We start from the raw sequence: 20,139 nt of genomic DNA on the forward strand, positions 1-20,139 counted from the left end.
GTCACTCTGTCCCCGCAGTGACCTACCCCGAGGTTCTCCAGTGTGTCAATGTCACGCTGTTCTCAGTGATGGTCACTCAGTGATGGTCACTCAGTGATGGTCACTCAGTGGTCACTCATTGGTCACTCTGTCCCCACAGTGACCTACCGGAGGTGCTCCAGTGTGTCAATGTCACGCTGTTCTCAGTGATGGTCACTGTGATGGTCACTCAGTGGTCACTCAGTGGTCACTCAGTGGTCAGTCATTGGTCACTCAGCGGTCACTCAGTGGTCACTCAGTGGTCAGTGGTCACTCAGTGGTCACTCAGTGGTCACTCATTGGTCACTCATTGGTCACTCAGGGTCACTCAGTGATGGTCACTCAGTGGTCAGTGGTCACTCATTGGTCACTCTGTCCGCAGTGACCTACCCCGAGGTGCTCCAGTGTGTCAATGTCACGCTGTTCTCAGTGATGGTCACTGTGATGGTCACTCAGTGGTCACTCAGTGGTCACTCAGTGGTCAGTCATTGGTCACTCAGCGGTCACTCAGTGGTCACTCAGTGGTCAGTGGTCACTCAGTGGTCACTCAGTGGTCACTCATTGGTCACTCATTGGTCACTCATTGGTCACTCAGGGTCACTCAGTGATGGTCACTCAGTGGTCAGTGGTCACTCATTGGTCACTCTGTCCGCAGTGACCTACCCCGAGGTGCTCCAGTGTGTCAATGTCACGCTGTTCTCAGTGATGGTCACTCAGTGGTCACTCAGTGGTCACTCAGTGGTCACTCAGTGGTCACTCAGTGGTCACTCTGTCCCCACAGTGACGTACCCCGAGGTGCTCCAGTGTGTCAATGTCACGCTGTTCTCGCCGGCCGAGTGTCGCCGTTTCTACCCCGGCTCCATCACCGACAACATGATCTGCGCCGGACACCTGCAGGGGGGACAGGACTCGTGCCAGGTAACACACCTGGGGGACACCTGGGGACACCTGGGGACACCTAAAATACACCTGGGGACACCTGGGGACACCTGGGGACATCTCAGATACACCTGGGGACACCTGGGACACCTGGGGACACCTGGGGACAGCTGGGGACACCTGGGGACACACCTGGGACACACCTGGGACACCTGGGGACACCTGGGACACCTGGGACACCTGGGGACACCTGGGGACATCTCAGATACACCTGGGGACACCTGGGACACACCTGGGGACACCTGGGGACACCTGGGACACACCTGGGACACACCTGGGGACACCTGGGGACACTTGGGGACACCTGCAGGGGGGACAGGACTCATGCCAGGTAACACACCTGGGGACACCTGGGGACACCTGGGGACACCTGGGGACACCTGGGGACACACCTGGGGACACACCTGGGGACATCTCAGATACACCTGGGGACACCTGGGGACACCTGGGGACACCTGGGACAGCTGGGGCATCTAAAATACACATGGGGACACCTGGGGACACCTAAAATACACCCGGGGACACACCTGGGAACACCTGGGGGCACCTGGGAGGGGTCAGAGGTGGAGGAGAACCTGGGTTTGGGGTCACCAAAGACAGTGAGGTCCATCGAGGGGTCACCAAACCCAATGAGATCCATCAAGGGATCACCAAACCCAATGAGGTCCACCAAGAGTTTGACCAACCCATGGGGTCACCAAACCCAATGAGGTCCTCCAAGAGGTCACCCAACCCAATGAGATCCACCAAGGGGTCACCAAACCCAATGAGATCCACCAAAGGGTCACCAAGCCCAATGAGATCCACCAAGGGGTCACCCAAGCCCAATGAGATCCACCAAGGGCTCACCAAACCCGATGAGATCCACCAAGGGGTCACCAAACCCAACGAGGTCCACCAAGGGGTCACAAAACCCAATGAGGTCCACCAAGGGCTCACCAAACCCGATGAGATCCACCAAGGGGTCACCCAACCCAACGAGGTCCACCAAGGGGTCACCCAACCCAACAAGTTCACCCAACCCAACGAGGTCCACCAAGAGTTTGGCCAACCCACGGGGTCCCTCAACCCAACGGGTCCACCAAGGGTTTGACCAATCCCAATGGGGTCCCTCAACCCAATGAGGTCCACCAAGGGGTCACCCAACCCAATGAGGTCCACCAAGAGTTTGACCAACCCATGGGCTCACCAAGCCCAATGAGGTCCACCAAGGGGTCACCCAACCCAACAAGTTCACCCAACCAACGAGGTCCACCAAGAGTTTGGCCGACCCAAAGGGACCCACCAAGGGTTTGGCCAACCCATGGGGTCACCAAACCCAACGAGGTCCACCAAGGGGTCACCCAACCCAACGAGGTCCACCAAGGGGTCACCAAACCCAATGAGGTCCACCAAGAGTTTGACCGACCCAAGGGGTCACCCAACCCAACGAGGTCCACCAAGAGTTTGGCCGACCCATGGGGTCACCCAACCCAACGAGGTCCACCAAGGGTTTGACCAATCCCAATGGGGTCCCTCAACCCAATGAGGTCCATCAAGGGGTCACCAAACCCAATGAGGTCCACCAAGAGTTTGGCCAACCCACGGGGTCCCTCAACCCAATGAGGTCCACCAAGGGGTCACCCAACCCAATGAGGTCCACCAAGAGTTTGACCAACCCATGGGCTCACCAAGCCCAATGAGGTCCATCAAGGGGTCACCAAACCCAACAAGTTCACCCAACCCAACGAGGTCCACCAAGGGGTCACCCAACCCAACAAGTTCACCCAACCCAATGATTTCCACCAAGAGTTTAATCAACCCATGGGGTCCCTCAACCCAACGGGGTCCACCAAGGGGTCACCCAACCCCAATGAGATCCATCAAGGGGTCACCAAACCCGATGAGATCCACCAAGGGGTCACCAAACCCGATGAGATCCACCAAGGGGTCACCAAACCCGATGAGATCCACCAAGGGGGTCCCTCAACCCAACGGGGTCCACCAAGGGGTCACCCAACCCAACGAGGTCCACCAAGGGGTCACCCAACCCAACAAGTTCACCCAACCCAATGATTTCCACCAAGAGTTTAATCAACCCATGTGGTCCCTCAACCCAACGGGGTCCACCAAGGGGTCACCCAACCCAACGAGGTCCACCAAGGGGTCACCCAACCCAACAAGTTCACCCAACCCAATGATTTCCACCAAGAGTTTAATCAACCCATGTGGTCCCTCAACCCAACGGGGTCCACCAAGGGGTCACCCAACCCCAATGAGATCCATCAAGGGGGCACCAAACCCAATGAGGTCCACCAAGGGGTCACCAAACCCAGTGAGGTCCACCAAGAGTTTGACCAACCCATGGGCTCACCAATCTCAATGAGGTCCCTCAACCCAATGAGATCCACCAAGGGGTCACCAAACCCAGTGAGATCCACCAAGGGGTCACCAAACCCAGTGAGATCCATCAAGGGGTCACCCAACCCAACGAGGTCCACCAAGGGGTCACCCAGCCCAACAAGTTCACCCAACCCAACGATTTCCACCACGAGTTTGGCCCACCCAGTGGGACCCACCAAGGGTTTGCCCAACCCACGGAGGTCTGTGTGGACCCCGAAGTTCTCCCCCAGCCCTGGTGGCCGTCCCGGTGGTGACCCCGTGCCGCTGTCCCCGCCCAGGGCGACTCCGGCGGGCCCCTGGTGTGCGAGGGCACCTTGCAGGGCATCGTCTCGTGGGGCATGGAGCGCTGCGGGCAGCCGCGGCGCCCGGGCGTCTACACCAAGGTGTGCCGCTACGCCCGCTGGATCCGCGACACCATGGAGGACACCTGAGGAGGCATCTCACGGGGTTCCCGCGGTGGCACCTCGCGTGGCGTCTGAGGTGGTGGCACCTGAGGAGGCATCTGAGAGGGTTCCCAGGGTGGCACCTGAGAAAGAACCTGGGGTGGCAGCTGAGGGGGATCCAGGAGACCATGGAGGACACCTGAGGTGGCACCTGGGGTGGCATCTGAGGTGGCACCTGAGGGGACACCCAGGGGACATTAAAGATGTGCCGGGGGACTCTGGGCTCCGCGTGGTTTCTTCTGGGGTGGGATTTTGGGACAATTTGTGGGTTTGGAGGATTTTGGGGACAATTTGAGGGGATTTTGGGGGATCCAGGAGATCATGGAGGACACCTGAGGGAGAACCCGGGGCGGCACCTCGGGTGGATCCACGAGACCGTGGAGGACACCTGAGGAGGCATCTCACAGGGTTCCCGCGGTGGCACCTCGGGTGGCGTCTGAGGTGGTGGCACCTGAGGAGGCATCTCACAGGGTTCCCAGGGTGGCACCTGAGAAAGAACCTGGGGTGGCAGCTGAGGTGGATCCAGGAGACCATGGAGGACACCTGAGGTGGCACCTGAGGGGACATTAAAGATGTGCCGGGGGACTCTGGGCTCCGTGTGGTTTCTTCTGGTACCAAAATTTGGGATTTTGGGGGATTTTGAGGAGATCCTGAAGGAATTTTGGGGTGAATTTGAGGGGATTTTGGGGATCCAGGAGATCATGGAGGACACCTGAGGGAGAACCTGGGGCGGCACCTCGGGTGGATCCAGGAGACCGTGGAGGACACCTGAGGAGGCATCTCACGGGGTTCCCGCGGTGGCACCTCGGGTGGTGTCTGAGGTGGCACCTGAGGGGGCATCTCACGGGGGTTCCCACGGTGGCACCTCGGGTGGCGTCTGAGGTGGTGGCACCTGAGGGGGCATCTCACAGGGTTCCCACGGTGGCACCTGAGAAAGAACCTGGGGTGGCAGCTGAGATGGATCCACGGGACCATGGAGGACACCTGAGGGGACACCCAGGGACATTAAAGATGTGCCGGGGGACTCTGGGCTCCGTGTGGTTTCTTCTGGTACCAAAATTTGGGATTTTGGGGGATTTTGAGGAGATTCTGAAGGAATTTTGGGGTGAATTTGAGGGGATTTTGGGGGATCCAGGAGACCATGGAGGACACCTGAGGGAGAACCCGGGCGGCACCTCGGGTGGATCCAGGAGACCGTGGAGGACACCTGAGGTGGCACCTGGGGTGGCATCTGAGGTGGCATCCGAGGGGACACCCAGGGGACATTAAAGATGTGCCAGGGGGACTCTGGGCTCCGCCTGGTTTCTTCTGGGGTGGGATTTTGGGACAATTTGTGGGTTTGGAGGATTTTGGGGACCAATTTGAGGGGATTTTGGGGGATCCAGGAGATCATGGAGGACACCTGAGGGAGAACCCGGGGCGGCACCTCGGGTGGATCCACGACACCATGGAGGACACCTGAAGAGGCATCTCACGGGGTTCCCGCGGTGGCACCTCGCGTGGCGTCTGAGGTGGTGGCACCTGAGGGGGCATCTCACAGGGTTCCCAGGGTGGCACCTGAGAAAGAACCTGGGGTGGGCAGCTGAGGTGGATCCAGGAGACCATGGAGGACACCTGAGGTGGCATCTGAGGGGACATTAAAGATGTGCCGGGGGACTCTGGGCTCCGCGTGGTTTCTTCTGGTACCAAAATTTGGGATTTTGGGGGATTTTGAGGAGATTCTGAAGGAATTTTGGGTGAATTTGAGGGGATTTTGGGGGATCCAGGAGACCATGGAGGACACCTGAGGTGGCACCTGGGGTGGCATCTGAGGTGGCACCCGAGGGGACACCCAGGGGACATTAAAGATGTGCCGGGGACTCTGGGCTCCGCCTGGTTTCTTCTGGTACCAAATTTGGGATTTTGGGACAATTTGTGGATTTGGGGAGAATTTGGGGGATTTTGGGGTGAGTTTGAGGGGATTTTGGAGGATCCAGGAGACCATGGAGGACACCTGAGGTGGCATCTGAGGTGGCATCTGAGGGGACATTGAAGATGTGCCGGGGGACTCTGGGCTCCGCGTGGTTTCTTCTGGGGTGGGATTTTGGGAGAATTTGGGCAGAATTTTGAGGTGAATTTTGTTGTATTTTGGGGAGATTCCGAAGGAATTTTGGGGGAAATTTGAGGGGATTTTGGGGTGAATTTGAGGGGATTTTGGGAGATTTTGTTGGATTTTGGGGAGATTTCGAGGGAATTTCAGGGTGAATCTGAGGGGGTTCGGAGGAGATTCCGAGGGAATTTTGGGAAGATTTGGAATTAATTTGGGGGAAATTTGTGAGGAATTGGAGGCGATTTTGGGGGAGATTTGAGGAGATTCCAGGGGAATTTTGGGTGCAAATTCCGAGTTAATTTTTGGGGAGATTCTGACGGAATTTTTGGAGGAATTTGAGGGGATTTTGGGGATATTCCGATGGAATTTTGGGGGGGGATTTGAATGAATTCTGTGGAGATTCTGAGGGAATTTCGGGGAAATTTTGGGCAAAGTTTGAGGAGATTTTGAGCAGATTCTAAAGGAATTTAGGGGAAAATTTGAGAGGATTCTTGGGAAACCTTGAGGAGATTTTGGGGAGACCCTGAGGGAATTTTGGGGGAATTTGGGGAAATTCAGAGGGAATTTGAGGGAATTTGGGGGATATTTTGGAGGAATTTTGGGGGAATTTGAGAGGATTTTGGGGAGAATTTGTGGAAATTTTGGGGGAATTTTTGGAGGGAATTTTGGAGGAAATTTGGGGGGATTTTGGGGAGATTTCGAGGGAATTTTTGGAGGAAATTTTAGGGAAATTTGGGGGGAATTTTGGGGGCGATTCTGAGGTAATATTGGAGGGGGGGATTTTAGGGAGATTTTTGGAGGAATTTAGAGCAAATTTTGGGGGAATTTGAGGAGATTTTCTGGGAGATTCTGAGGGAATTTTAGGAGAGATTTGGGGAAAATTTGCAGGGATTTTGCACAGAGTCCAGGGGAACTTTTGGAAATTTGGGGGAAAATTGAGGGGATTTGGAGGAGATTTAGAGGAATTTTGGGAGGGAATTTTGGGGAAATTTGGGGGGAATTTGAGGGGGTTTTGAGGAGATTTAGAGGGAATTTTGGGAGGGAATTTGGGGGGAATTTTGGGGAGTTTTTGGAGTAATTTCGAGCGAATTTTGGGGGGAATTTGAGGGGATTTTGAAGGAATTTAGGGAGGGAATTTGGGGGAATTTGAGGGAATTTCGGGGAGGGTCCAATTAAATTTTGGGGAGATCCTGAAGGAGTTCTGGATGAATTTTAGGGCAGATTTGAGGGGATTTGGGGGAGATTCCGTGGGAGTTTTGGGGGGGAATTTGGGGACAATTTGAGAGGATCCCCCAAAATCCTCCAAAATTCCCCCCAAAATCCTCCAAAATTCCCCCCAAAATCCCCCCAAATCCCCCAAATTCCCCCCAAAATCGCCTTTTCCCGGGGTGGGGGAGGGGTGGGAAGGCCCCACCTGGGCCGGCAGCGCCCGCCGGGGGTGGGGGAGGGGCCGCTCATTAATTAATCATTAACGAGGCCTCCTTTAATTAGCGGGGTGACGCGGAGCCCCCCCAGAGCAGCCCCATGGAGCCCCTCGGCCTCGCCCTCCTCCTCCTCCTCCTCCTGCTGCCCCCCGGTGATTTGGGGGCAAAATCCGCGATTTTGGGCAATTTCGGGGAAAATTTGGGGAATTTCGGGGAAAATTTGGGGGAGTTTTTGAAAAATTTGGGGATTTTGGGGGGGATTTTAGGGGAAATTTTGAGGCGTTTGAAGTAAAATTTGGGTGCTTTAGGGGGGGTTTGGGGGAAAATTTGGGAAAAATGTGGAGGAAAATTTGGGGGATTTTGGGGGAATTTCGAGAGGTTTTAAGGAAAGTTTGGGGGGTTGGGGAAAATTGGGGGATTTTGGGGAAATTTTGAGCAGTTTTAGGGAAAGTTTGGGGGGTTTGGAGGGAATTTGGGGGATTTGGGGGAAAATTTGGGGAGGTTTAGGGGAAATTTGGGGGATTTTAGGGGAAAATTTGGGGGATTTGGGGGAAAATTTGGGAGATTTTGGGAGAAATTTGGGGGATTTTAAAGAACATTGGGAGATTTTAGGGGAATTTTGGAGGGTTTTGGAGAAAATTTGGGGGATTTGGGGGAAAATTTGGGGGGTTAATGGAAAATTTGGGGTATTTTAAAGAATATTGGGAGATTTTAGGGGAAATTTTGAGGGCTTGGAGAAAATCTGGGGATTTGGGGAAAATTTGGGGAGGTTTGAGGGAAATTTGGGGGATTTTGGGGAAAATTTTGGGGATTTTGAGGAAAATTTGGGGAATTTGGGGAAAATTTTGGGGATTTTGGGGAAAATTTTGGAGAATCTTTGGGAGAGTTTTTGAGAAATTTTGCGGACTTTTTGGGTGGAATTTGAGAATTTTGGGCTGGAATTTTTTGGAGAATTTTGCGGTGGAATTTTCGGGATTTTTTTTCGGCGGAATTTCGGGGAAATTTTTTGGGGGGGAATCTGGGGGGGGGTTGGAACTCTCTGGAATTTTAAGGGCGGAATTTTGGGAGTACCTGGGGGGGGGGAAAAATCGGTGGGAATTTTTTTCCCGGGTGGAATTTTCGGGTGGAATTTTTTTTTGGGGGGGGAATTTTTTTTTTTTTTTAATTTTGGGAATTTTTTGGGGAAATTCGGGAATTTCGGGAATTCTGATCCCCCGGTCTCTCTCTCTCTCCCCAGGCCGCCCCCAGCCCCAGCCCGGGCGGATTTTGGGGGGCTCCGAGTGCCCCCCCCAGGAGCACGCGGGGCTCGTGCGGCTCTTCCAGTTCGACCAGTTCGTGTGCGGGGGGGCCCTGCTGAGCCCCCGGTGGGTGCTGAGCGCCGCACACTGCCACGCCAGGTGCTATACTGGGTTATACTGGTTTATACTGGGAGGGACTGGGAGAGAACTGGGAGGGGACTGGGATATACTGGTTTATACTGGGAGGGACTGGAGGGCCCTGCTGAGCCCCCGGTGGGTGCTGAGCGCCGCACACTGCCACGCCAGGTGCTATACTGGGTTATACTGGGTTATACTGGTTTATACTGGTTTATACTGGGATATACTGGGAGGGGATTGGGTTATACTGGGAGGGACTGGGAGGGCCCTGCTGAGCCCCCGGTGGGTGCTGAGCGCCGCACACTGCCAGGCCAGGTGCTATACTGGGTTATACTGGTTTATACTGGGAGGGGACTGGGAGCGGACTGGGATATACTGGGATATACTGGGATATACTGGGAGGGGTTTGGGATATACTGGTTTATACTGGGAGGGACTGGCAGGGCCCTGCTGAGCCCCCGGTGGGTGCTGAGCGCCGCACACTGCCAGGCCAGGTGCTATACTGGGTTATACTGGTTTATACTGGTTTATACTGGTTTATACTGGGATATACTGGGAGGGGATTGGGATATACTGGTTTATACTGGGAGGGACTGGGAGGGCCCTGCTGAGCCCCCGGTGGGTGCTGAGCGCCGCCCACTGCCAGGCCAGGTGTTATACTGGGTTATACTGGTTTATACTGGGAGGGACTGGGAGAGAACTGGGAGGGACTGGGAGGGGATTGGGATATACTGGGATATACTGGGAGGGACTGGGAGGGGTTTGGGATATACTGGTTTATACTGGGAGGGGACTGGGATATACTGGGATATACTGGGAGGGGACTGGGATATACTGGTTTATACTGGGAGGGGACTGGGATATACTGGGAGGGACTGGGAGGGGATTGGGATATACTGGTTTATACTGGGAGGGGACTGGGATATACTGGGATATACTGGGAGGGGACTGGGATATACTGGTTTATACTGGGAGGGGACTGGGAGGGGTTTGGGATATACTGGTTTATACTGGGAGGGACTGGGAGGGCCCTGCTGAGCCCCCGGTGGGTGCTGAGCGCCGCACACTGCCACGCCAGGTGTTATACTGGGTTATACTGGGTTATACTGGTTTATACTGGGAGGGGACTGGGATATACTGGGAGGGACTGGGAGGGGATTGGGATATACTGGTTTATACTGGGAGGGACTGGGAGGGGTTTGGGATATACTGGTTTATACTGGGAGGGACTGGGAGGGCCCTGCTGAGCCCCCGGTGGGTGCTGAGTGCCGCACACTGCCACGCCAGGTGCTATACTGGTTTATACTGGTTTATACTGGTTTATACTGGGAGGGGACTGGGATATACTGGGAGGGACTGGGAGGGGATTGGGATGTACTGGGATATACTGGGAGGGGACTGGGAGTGGTAAAAAGGGGATTTGGTGTTACTGGTTTGTACTGGTTTATACTGGGAGGGACTGGGAGGGAACTGGGATATACTGGTTTATACTGGGAGGGACTGGGAGGGACTGGGATATACTGGGATATACTGGGAGGGACTGGATTAAACTGGGAGGGGACTGGGAGGGGACTGGAGGCGGTGAAAAGGGATTTGGGGTTACTGGTTTGAACTGGTTTGAACTGGTTTGAACTGGGGTCTCTCTCAGCCACCTGCAGGTGCGCGCAGGTGAGCACAGCCTGGCCCAGGTGTGGGGAATAACTGGGATTGATGGGATTTATCTGGTTACTGGTTAAACTGGTTAAACTGGGATGAACTGGGGGTTACTGGGATGAACTGGTGGTTACTGGTCTGAACTGGGATGGACTGGTTTGAACTGGTTTGAACTGGGATCCCTCTCAGCCACCTGCAGGTGCGCGCAGGTGAGCACAGCCTGGCCCAGGTGAGGGGAATAACTGGGATTGATGGGATTTACCTGCTTACTGGGATGGACTGGGATGGACTGGGATGGACTGGTTTGAACTGGGGGTAACTGGTTTGAACTGGGGGTTACTGGTTTGAACTGGTTCGAACTGGGGTCCCTCTCAGCCACCTGCACGTGCGCGCAGGTGAGCACAGCCTGGCCCAGGTGAGGGGAATAACTGGGATTGATGGGATTTACCTGCTTACTGGGATGGACTGAGATGAACTGGGATGGACTGGGATGGACTGGGGGTTACTGGTTTGAACTGGTTTGAACTGGTTTGAACTGGTTTGAACTGGGGTCTCTCTCAGCCACCTGCAGGTGCGCGCAGGTGAGCACAGGTGAGCTCAGGTGTGGGGAATAACTGGGACTAATGGGATTTACCTGGTTACTGGGATGGACTGGGATGGACTGGTTTGAACTGGGGGGTTATTGGTTTGAACTGGGGGTTACTGGGATGGACTGGTTTGAACTGGGGTCCTCTCAGCCACCTGCAGGTGCGCGCAGGTGAGCACAGCCTGGCCAGGTGTGGGGAATAACTGGGATTGATGGGATTTACCTGGTTACTGGGATGGACTGGGATGGACTGGGGGTTACTGGTCTGAACTGGTCTGAACTGGTTTGAACTGGGTCCCTCTCAGCCACCTGCAGGTGCGCGCAGGTGAGCACAGGTGAGGGGAATAACTGGGATTGATGGGATTTACCTGGTTACTGGGATGGACTGGGATGGACTGGGGGTTACTGGTTTGAACTGGTTTGAACTGGTTTGAACTGGGGTCCCTCTCAGCCACCTGCAGGTGCGCGCAGGTGAGCACAGCCTGGCCCAGGTGTGGGGAATAACTGGGATTGATGGGATTTACCTGGTTACTGGATGGACTGGGATGGACTGGAGTGAACTGGGGGTTACTGGTTTGAACTGGTTTGAACTGGTTTGAACTGGTTCGAACTGGGATCCCTCTCAGCCACCTGCAGGTGCGCGCAGGTGAGCACAGCCTGGCCCAGATGAGGGGAATAACGGATTGATGGAAGCGCTGGGGTTACTGGTTAAACTGGGATGGACTGGGATGGACTGGAGTGAACTGGGGGTTACTGGTCTGAACTGGGATGGACTGGTTTGAACTGGGGTCCCTCTCAGCCACCTGCAGGTGCGCGCAGGTGAGCACAGCCTGGCCCAGGTGTGGGGAATAACTGGGAATAACTGGGATTGATGGGATTTACCTGGTTACTGGGATGGACTGGGATGGACTGGTGTGAACTGGGGGTTACTGGTTTGAACTGGGGTTACTGGTTTGAACTGGTTTGAACTGGTTTGAACTGGTTTGAACTGGGGTCCCTCTCAGCCACCTGCAGGTGCGCGCAGGTGAGCACAGCCTGGCCCAGGTGTGGGGAACAACTGGGATTGATGGGATTTACCTGGTTACTGGGATGGACTGGGATGGACTGGAGTGAACTGGGGGTTACTGGTTTGAACTGGGGGTTACTGGTTTGAACTGGTTTGAACTGGGATCCCCCTCAGCCACCTGCAGGTGCGCGCAGGTGAGCACAGGTGAGCTCAGGTGTGGGGAATAACTGGGATTGATGGGATTTATCTGCTTACTGGGATGGACTGGGATGAACTGGAGTGAACTGGGGGTTATTGGTTTGAACTGGGGGTTACTGGTTTGAACTGGTTCGAACTGGGGTCCCTCTCAGCCACCTGCAGGTGCGCGCAGGTGAGCACAGCCTGGCCCAGGTCAGCGGCCACGAGCAGTTCGCCGCCGCCGTGGAGCTCGTGGTGCACCCGGACTTCGGCAAAGCCGCGGGAAGCGCCCGGAATTCGGCGATTTCGGGAAAACCGGGAGTTTCGGGAATTTTCCGGGAATTTTCCCGGGAATTTTGCCGGGAACGCCGAGGAGTTTTTGGGGGATTTTCTGGGGGAAGTTGCGGGGGATTCGGGCCGCTCGCACGACCTGATGCTGCTGAGGGTGGAGCCGCCCTTCACCTGCGGGCCCCGCGTGAGGCCCCTCCCCCTGCCGCGGGCCACGCCCACCCCCGGCTCCGCCTGCACCGTCATGGGCTGGGGCAGCACCAGCAGCCCCCAAGGTGCGGACTGGTCTGTACTGGTTTATACTGGGAGGGATTGGTTTGGACTGGTTTGGACTGGGAGGGATTGGTTTGGACTGGTTTATACTGGTTTATACTGGTTTGGACTGGGAGGGACTGGGAGGGACTGGGAGGGACTGGGAGGGATTGGTTTGTACTGGTTTGGACTGGGAGGGACTGGTTTATACTGGTTTGGACTGGTTTGGGCTGGTTTGGACTGGGAGGGACTGGTTTATACTGGTTTGTACTGGTTTATACTGGTTTATACTGGTTTGAATTGGGAGGGATTGGTTTGGACTGGTTTGGACTGGAGGGACTGGTTTGGACTGGTTTGTACTGGTTTGGACTGGGAGGGATTGGTTTGGACTGGTTTGGACTGGTTTGGATTGGTTTGAACTGGTTTGTACTGGGAGGGACTGGTTTGGACTGGTTTGTACTGGTTTGGACTGGGAGGGATTGGTTTGGACTGGTTTGGACTGGTTTGGATTGGTTTGAACTGGTTTGAACTGGTTTGGACTGGTTTGGACTGGTTTGGACTGGTTTGGACTGGTTTGGACCCGGTTTGTCCCAAGTGTATCCCAGGTGTCCCCAGGTGTCCCCAGGTATTCAGATGTATCCCCAGGTGTCCCCGGTATGTCCCAGCTGTCCCCAGGTGTGTCCCCAGGTGTGTCCCCAGGTGTGTCCCCAGGTGTGTCCCCAGGTGTGTCCAGGTGTGTCCCCAGGTGGTGTCACCTGTCCCAGGTGTGTCCAGGTGTGTCCCCAGGTGTGTCCCCAGGTGTGTCCCCAGGTGTGTCCCCAGGTGTGTCCAGGTGTGTCCCCAGGTGGTGTCACCTGTCCCAGGTGTGTCCCCAGGTGTGTCCAGGTGTGTCCCCAGGTGGTGTCACCTGTCCCAGGTGTGTCATTGTCCCCAGGTGTCCCCAGGGTCCTACCCGGAGGTCCCCCAGTGCCTCAATGTCACCGTGCTCGGGGACAGCACCTGCCCCAGGTGTGTCCCCAGGTGTGTCTCAGGTGTGTCCCAGGTGGTGTCACCTGTTCCCAGGTGTGTCTCAGGTGTGTCCCAGCTGTCCCCAGGTGTATCCCAGGTGTCCCCAGGTGTATCTCAGGTGTGTCCCCAGGTGTCCCCAGGTGTCCCCAGGTGTGTCCCAGGTGTGTCCCCAGGTGGTGTCACCTGTCCCAGGTGTGTCATTGTCCCCAGGTGTCCCCAGAGTCGTACCCGGAGGTCCCCCAGTGCCTCAATGTCACCGTGCTCGGGGACATCACCTGCCCCAGGTGTATCTCAGGTGTCCCCAGGTGTCCCCAGGTGTATCTCAGGTGTCCTCAGGTGTGTCCAGGTGTGTCCCCAGGTGTGTCCCCAGGTGGTGTCACCTGTCCCAGGTGTCCCCAGGTGTATCTCAGGTGTCCCCAGGTGTGTCCCCAGGTGTGTCCCCAGGTGGTGTCACCTGCCCCAGGTGTGTCCCCAGGTGTATCTCAGGTGTCCCAGGTGTGTCCCCAGGTGTCCCCAGCCATCTCAGGTGTGTCCCCAGGTGTGTCCCAGGTGTCCCCAGGTGTCCCCAGGTGTGTCCCCAGGTGTGTCTCACCTGCCCCAGGTGTGTCCCCAGGTGTGTCCCAGGTGTGTCCCCCAGGTGGTGTCACCTGTCCCAGGTGTGTCATTGTCCCCAGAGTCGTACCCGGAGGTCCCTCAGTGCCTCAATGTCACCGTGCTCGGGGACAGTGCCTGCCCCAGGTGTGTCTCAGGTGTGTCCCAGGTGGTGTCACCTGTTCCCAGGTGTGTCTCAGGTGTGTCCCAGCTGTCCCCAGGTGTATCCCAGGTGTCCCCAGGTGTATCTCAGGTGTGTCCCCCAGGTGTGTCCCAGGTGTCCCCAGGTGTGTCCCCAGGTGTGTCTCACCTGCCCCAGGTGTGTCCCCAGGTGTGTCCCAGGTGTCCCCAGGTGTCCCCAGGTGTCCCCAGGTGTGTCCCAGGTGTCCCCAGGTGTCCCCAGGTGTCCCCAGGTGTGTCCCAGGTGTGTCCCCAGGTGTGTCCCAGGTGTCCCCAGGTGTGTCCCCAGGTGGTGTCACCTGCCCCAGGTGTGTCTGTGTCCCCAGAGTCGTACCCGGAGGTCCCGCAGTGCCTCAATGTCACCGTGCTCGGGGACATCACTGTCCCCAGGTGTCCCCAGGTGTGTCCCCAGATAGTGTCACCTGTCCCAGGTGTCCCCAGGTGTATCTCAGGTGTGTCCCAGGTGTGTCCCCAGGTGGTGTCACCTGTCCCAGGTGTGTCTGTGTCCCCAGAGTCGTACCCGGAGGTCCCGCAGTGCCTCAATGTCACCGTGCTCGGGGACAGCGCCTGCGGTGACGCCTACGAGGGACAGGTGACAGCGGACATGCTGTGCGCAGGTGTGCCCGAGGGCGGCAAGGACTCCTGCCAGGTGTGCCACCTGTGTGTGTCACCTGAGTGTCACCTGTGTGTCACCTGTGTCACCTGGGTCACATTGTCACCTGTGTGTCACCTGTGTGTCACCTGTCACCTGTCCTTGTCACCTGTCTGTGTCACCTGAGTGTCACCTGTGTGTCACCTGTGTCACCTGTGTCACATTGTCACCTGTGTGTGTCACCTGTGTGTCACCTGTGTGTGTCACCTGTGTGTCACCTGTGTCACATTGTCACCTGTGTCACCTGTGTCACATCGTCACCTGTGTCACATCATCACCTGTGTGTCACCTCTGTGTGTCACCTGTGTCACCTGTGTGTCACCTCTGTGTGTCACCTGTGTCACATCGTCACCTGTGTCACCTGTGTCATATTGTCACCTGTGTGTGTCACCTGTGTGTGTCACCTGTGTGTCACCTGCGTCACCTGTGTCATATTGTCACCTGTGTGTGTCACCTGTGTGTCACCTGTGTGTGTCACCTGTGTTTCACCTGTGTCACATCATCACCTGTGTCACATCATCACCTGTGTGTCACCTCTGTGTGTCACCTGTGTGTCACCTGTGTGTCACCTGTCACCTGTCCTTGTCACCCGTCTGTGTCACCTGAGTGTCACCTGTGTGTCACCTGTGTCACCTGTGTCACATTGTCACCTGTGTGTCACCTGTGTCACCTGTCACCTGTCCTTGTCACCCATCTGTGTCACCTGAGTGTCACCTGTGTGTCACCTGTGTCACCTGTGCCACATCGTCACCTGTGTCCCCTCACCTTCCCCTGTGCCCCCCCAATGTCCCCAATGTCCCCAACCCCCCCAAATGTCCCCTCAGTGTCCCCAATCCCATTTTTCCCATTTTTCCAATTTCCCCCATTTTTCCCATTTTTCCCCCATTTCCCCCCATTTTTTCCCAATGTCCCCAATGTCCCCTCAATGTCCCCAATGTCCCCAATGTCCCCAATACCATTTCCCCCATTTTTCCCATTTTTCCCATTTTTTCCCAGTTTTCCCCATTTTTTCCCAATGCCCCCAATGTCCCCAATGTCCCCAATCCCATTTTCCCATTTTCCCCCAATTTTCCCCCATTTTTTCCCAATGTCCCCAATGCGTCCCCAAGCCCATTTTTCCCATTTTTCCCATTTTTCCCCCATTTTTCCCCCATTTTCCCCAGGGTGACTCCGGGGGCCCGCTGCTGTGCCAGGGCCAGCTCCAGGCCGTGGTGTCCTGGGGTGGTCACCCCTGAGTGTCCCCAATGTCCCCAATGTCCCCAAGCCCATTTTTCCCATTTTTTCCCAATTTCCCCCCATTTTTTCCCAGTGTTCCCAATGCCCCCAATGTCCCCAATGTCCCCACTCCCATTTCCCCCATTTTTTCCCAATTTTCCTATTTTCCCCCGTTTTCCCCCATTTTTTCCCAGTGTCCCCAATGTCCCCAATGTCCCCAATGTCCCCAATCCCATTTTTCCCATTTTTCCCAATTTCCCCCATTTTTCCCATTTTTTCCCAATTTCCCCCCATTTTTTCCCAGTGTCCCCAATGCCCCCAATGTCCCCAATCCCATTTTTCCCATTTTTCCCCCATTTTCCCCCATTTTTTCCCAGTGTCCCCAATGTGTCCCCAATGCCCTCAATGTCCTCAATGTCCCCAATCCCATTTCCCCCATTTTTTCCCATTTTCCCATATTTTCCCCATTTCCCCCCATTTTTTCCCAATGTCCCCAATGTCCCCAATCCCATTTTTCCCATTTTTTCCCATTTTTCCCATTTTTTCCCAATTTCCCCCCATTTTTTCCCAGTGTCCCAAATGCCCCCAATGTCCCCAATCCCATTTTTCGCATTTTTTCCCATTTGTCCCATTTTTCCCATTTTTTCCCCATTTTTCCCCCCATTTTTTCCCAATGTCCCCAATGCACCCAATGCCCCCAATGTCCCCAATCCCATTTCCCCCATTTTTCCCATTTTTCCCATTTTTTCCCCGTTTTCCCCCATTTTTTCCCAATGCCCCCAATGCGTCCCCAATCCCATTTTTCCCATTTTTCCCAATTTTCCCCCATTTTTCCCCATTTTCCCCAGGGTGACTCCGGGGGCCCGCTGCTGTGCCAGGGCCAGCTCCAGGCCGTGGTGTCCTGGGGTGCTCACCCCTGTGGTCAGCCCGGCCGGCCGGGGGTCTACGCCCGCGTCCAGCCCGCCCTGGCCTGGATCCGAGAGGTCACCGGACTGACCGGAGACCCCGAGTGTGACCCCGAGTGACCACGGAGTGACCACAGACACCATGGAGCGACCGCTGACCCCTCTGAGCGACCGCTGACCCCTCTGAGTGACCACAGAGACCACAGAGTGACCACTGACCCCTCCTGTGACCCTGAGTGACCACAGAGACCACAGAGTGACCACTGACCCCTCCTGTGACCCTGAGTGACCACAGAGACCACAGAGTGACCACTGAACCCCCCCGTGTGACCACAGACATCATGGAGTGACCACTGACCCCTCTGAGTGACCACAGAGACCAATGAATGACCACTGACCCCTCCTGTGACCCTGAGTGACCACAGAGACCACAGAGTGACCACTGACCCCTCCTGTGACCCTGAGTGACCACAGAGACCACAGAGTGACCACTGAACCCCCCCGTGTGACCACAGACATCATGGAGTGACCACTGACCCCTCTGAGTGACCACAGAGACCAATGAATGACCACTGACCCCTCCTGTGACCCTGAGTGACCGCAGAGACCACAGAGTGACCACTGACCCCTCCTGTGACCCTGAGTGACCGCTGAACCCTCCTGTGACCCTGAGTGACCACTGACCCCTCCTGTGACCCTGAGTGACCACAGAGACCACAGAGTGACCACTGACCCCTCCTGTGACCACAGACATCATGGAGTGACCACTGACCCCTCTGAGTGACCACAGAGACCAATGAATGACCACTGACCCCTCCTGTGACCCTGAGTGACCACTGAACCCCCTGAGTGACCACGGACAGCCTGAGTGACCACTGAACCCCCTGAGTGACCACTGAACCCCCTGAGTGACCACTGACCCGTCCTGTGACCCCGAGTGACCACGGACAGCCTGAGTGACCACTGACCCCTCCCTTTGCAATAAAGACCAATCAGAGTTCAGAGCACATCTGGCTCCGCCCCCTTCGCATTGTCTGATTGGCTGGGGAGGGGGGTGAGGTCATTGGTGGCACTGGGGGGGGCCCAGAGCCGAACTGGGAGCATTGGAGCCAACTGGGAACAAACTGGGATCAAACTGGGATCAAACTGGGAACATTTTTCCCTCGGGTTTCATCCCTTTTTTGTCCTCAAGTTTCCCGCCCTTTTCCCCTGAAATTTCTCTTTTTCCCCCTCAATTTTCCCTCATTATTTCCCTCCATTTTCCCCCTCAGGTTTTTATCATTTTTCCCTTCATGTTTTCCTCACGTTTCCATTTTCTCCCTCACATTTTGCTCACATTTCCCCTCATATTTTCCCTCAATTTTCCCCTCACATTTCCCTCCATTTTCCCCTCACATTTTCCCTCATTTTTCCCTCACTTTTCCCTTCACATTTTCCTCACATTTCCCCTCATGTTTCTCTCACTTTTCCCTTCACATTTTCCTCATGTTTCCCCTCATGTTTCCCTCACTTTTCCCTTCACATTTCACTCCATTTTCCCCTCACATTTCCCTCCATTTTCCCCTCATGGTTTCCTCCATTTTCCCCTCACATTTTCCTCACATTTCCCCTCATGTTTCCCTCACTTTTCCCTTCACATTTCCCTCCATTTTCCCCTCAGGTTTGCCTCCTTTCCCCCTCACATTTCTCTCCATTTTCCCCTCACGTTTCCTTCCGCTTTCCCCTTACTTTTCCCTCTGTTTTCTCCCTCATGTTTCCCTCTATTTTCCCCTCACGTTTTCCTCACTTTTCCCCTCACATTTTCCTCCATTTTCTCCTTCACATTGCCTGCCATTTTCCCCTCACGTTTCCCTCCATTTCCCCCCTCATGTTTTTATTATTTTTCCTCTCATGTTTTCCTCACATTTTCCTCCATTTTCCCCTCACGTATCCCTTGATTTTCCCCCTCACATTTCCCTCCATTTTCCCCATCATGTTTTCCTCCATTTTCCCCTCACATTTTCCTCACTTTTTCCCTCATGTTTCCTTCCATTTTCCCCTCACGTTTTCCTCCACTTCCCCCTCACATTTCCCACCATCTTTCCCTCACATTTCCCTCCATTTTCCCCTCACATTTTCCTCATATTTCCCCTCACATTTCCCACCTTTTCCCTCCTCACGTTTCCTTCCATTTTCCCCCTCGTGTTTCCCTCCATTTTCGCCTCATAATTCCCATTTTCCCATCATGTTTCCCTCCATTTTCTCCCGCATATTTCCCTCCATTTTCCTTTCATGTTTTCCTCCACTTTCTTCGTCACCTTTTTTCCATTTTTCCGTCATGTTTTCCTCCATTTTCTCCCTCATGTTTCCCTCCATTTTCTCCCTCACATTGCCTGCCATTTTTCCCTCACATTTCCCTCCATTTCCCCCTTCATGTTTTGATTATTTTTCCTCTCATGTATTCCTCACATTTCCTTCATTTTTCTCCTCAAGTTTTCCATCCATTTCCCCTCACATTTCCCTCCATTTTGCCCTCACGTTTCTCTCCATTTCCCCCTCACACTTCCCTCCATTTCCCCCTCACGTTTCCCTCCATATTCCCCATCACATTTCCCTCTATTTTCCCCTCACATTTTCCTCACATTTCCCCCTCACATTTCTCTCCATTTCCCCTCACATTTCCCTCCATTTTCCCCTCACGTTTCTCTCCACTCCCTCTTCATATCTTCCCTCACTTTTCCCTTCACATTTATCTCCATTTTCCCCTCACGTTTCCTTCCATGTTCCCCTTACTTTTCCCTCCATTTTCTCCCTCATGTTTCCCACTATTTTCCCCTCACTTTTCCCCTCACATTTTCCTTCCATTTTCCCTCCATTTTCCCTTCATTTTCCCCTCATGTTTTCCTCCATCTTCCCCTCCCAATTCCCTCCATTTTCCCCTCACGTTTTCTTCACTTCTCCCCTCAAAATTTTCTC

The 20,139-nt window shown here is 54.9% G+C and overlaps 2 protein-coding genes across 2 annotated transcripts; both read left to right on the plus strand.

The window, feature by feature from the left end:
• Nucleotides 1-799: 799 nt before the first annotated feature.
• On the plus strand, nucleotides 800-3,868 carry LOC134434011 (kallikrein-13-like; the record flags this gene model as incomplete). The annotated part of the gene is made up of 2 exons (XM_063182709.1): nucleotides 800-936; nucleotides 3,618-3,868. Coding segments are annotated over 2 exons (290 nt in total), but the record flags the coding sequence as incomplete, so codon positions are not given.
• An 8,742-nt stretch (nucleotides 3,869-12,610) lies between these two features.
• LOC134434013 (thrombin-like enzyme bhalternin) lies at nucleotides 12,611-17,347 on the plus strand. The gene is made up of 3 exons (XM_063182711.1): nucleotides 12,611-12,656; nucleotides 14,925-15,061; nucleotides 17,128-17,347. Exons 1-3 carry the CDS (start codon nucleotides 12,626-12,628, stop codon nucleotides 17,302-17,304), a joined length of 345 nt encoding a protein of 114 aa, XP_063038781.1. The 5' UTR covers nucleotides 12,611-12,625; the 3' UTR covers nucleotides 17,305-17,347.
• The last annotated feature ends 2,792 nt before the right edge of the window (nucleotides 17,348-20,139 follow it).

The sequence above is a fragment of the Melospiza melodia genome, unplaced genomic scaffold, assembly GCF_035770615.1.
Source record: "Melospiza melodia melodia isolate bMelMel2 unplaced genomic scaffold, bMelMel2.pri scaffold_293, whole genome shotgun sequence".
Lineage (NCBI taxonomy): Eukaryota > Metazoa > Chordata > Aves > Passeriformes > Passerellidae > Melospiza > Melospiza melodia.

Coding starts and splice junctions, on each gene's coding strand:
- LOC134434013 (XM_063182711.1), top strand. CDS start 12,626: ATGGGCTGGGGCAGCACCAGCAGCCCCCAAG. Junction 12,657..14,924: donor CAGCACCAGCAGCCCCCAAG/GTGCGGACTGGT, acceptor CTGTGTCCCCAG/AGTCGTACCCGGAGGTCCCG. Junction 15,062..17,127: donor GCGGCAAGGACTCCTGCCAG/GTGTGCCACCTG, acceptor CATTTTCCCCAG/GGTGACTCCGGGGGCCCGCT.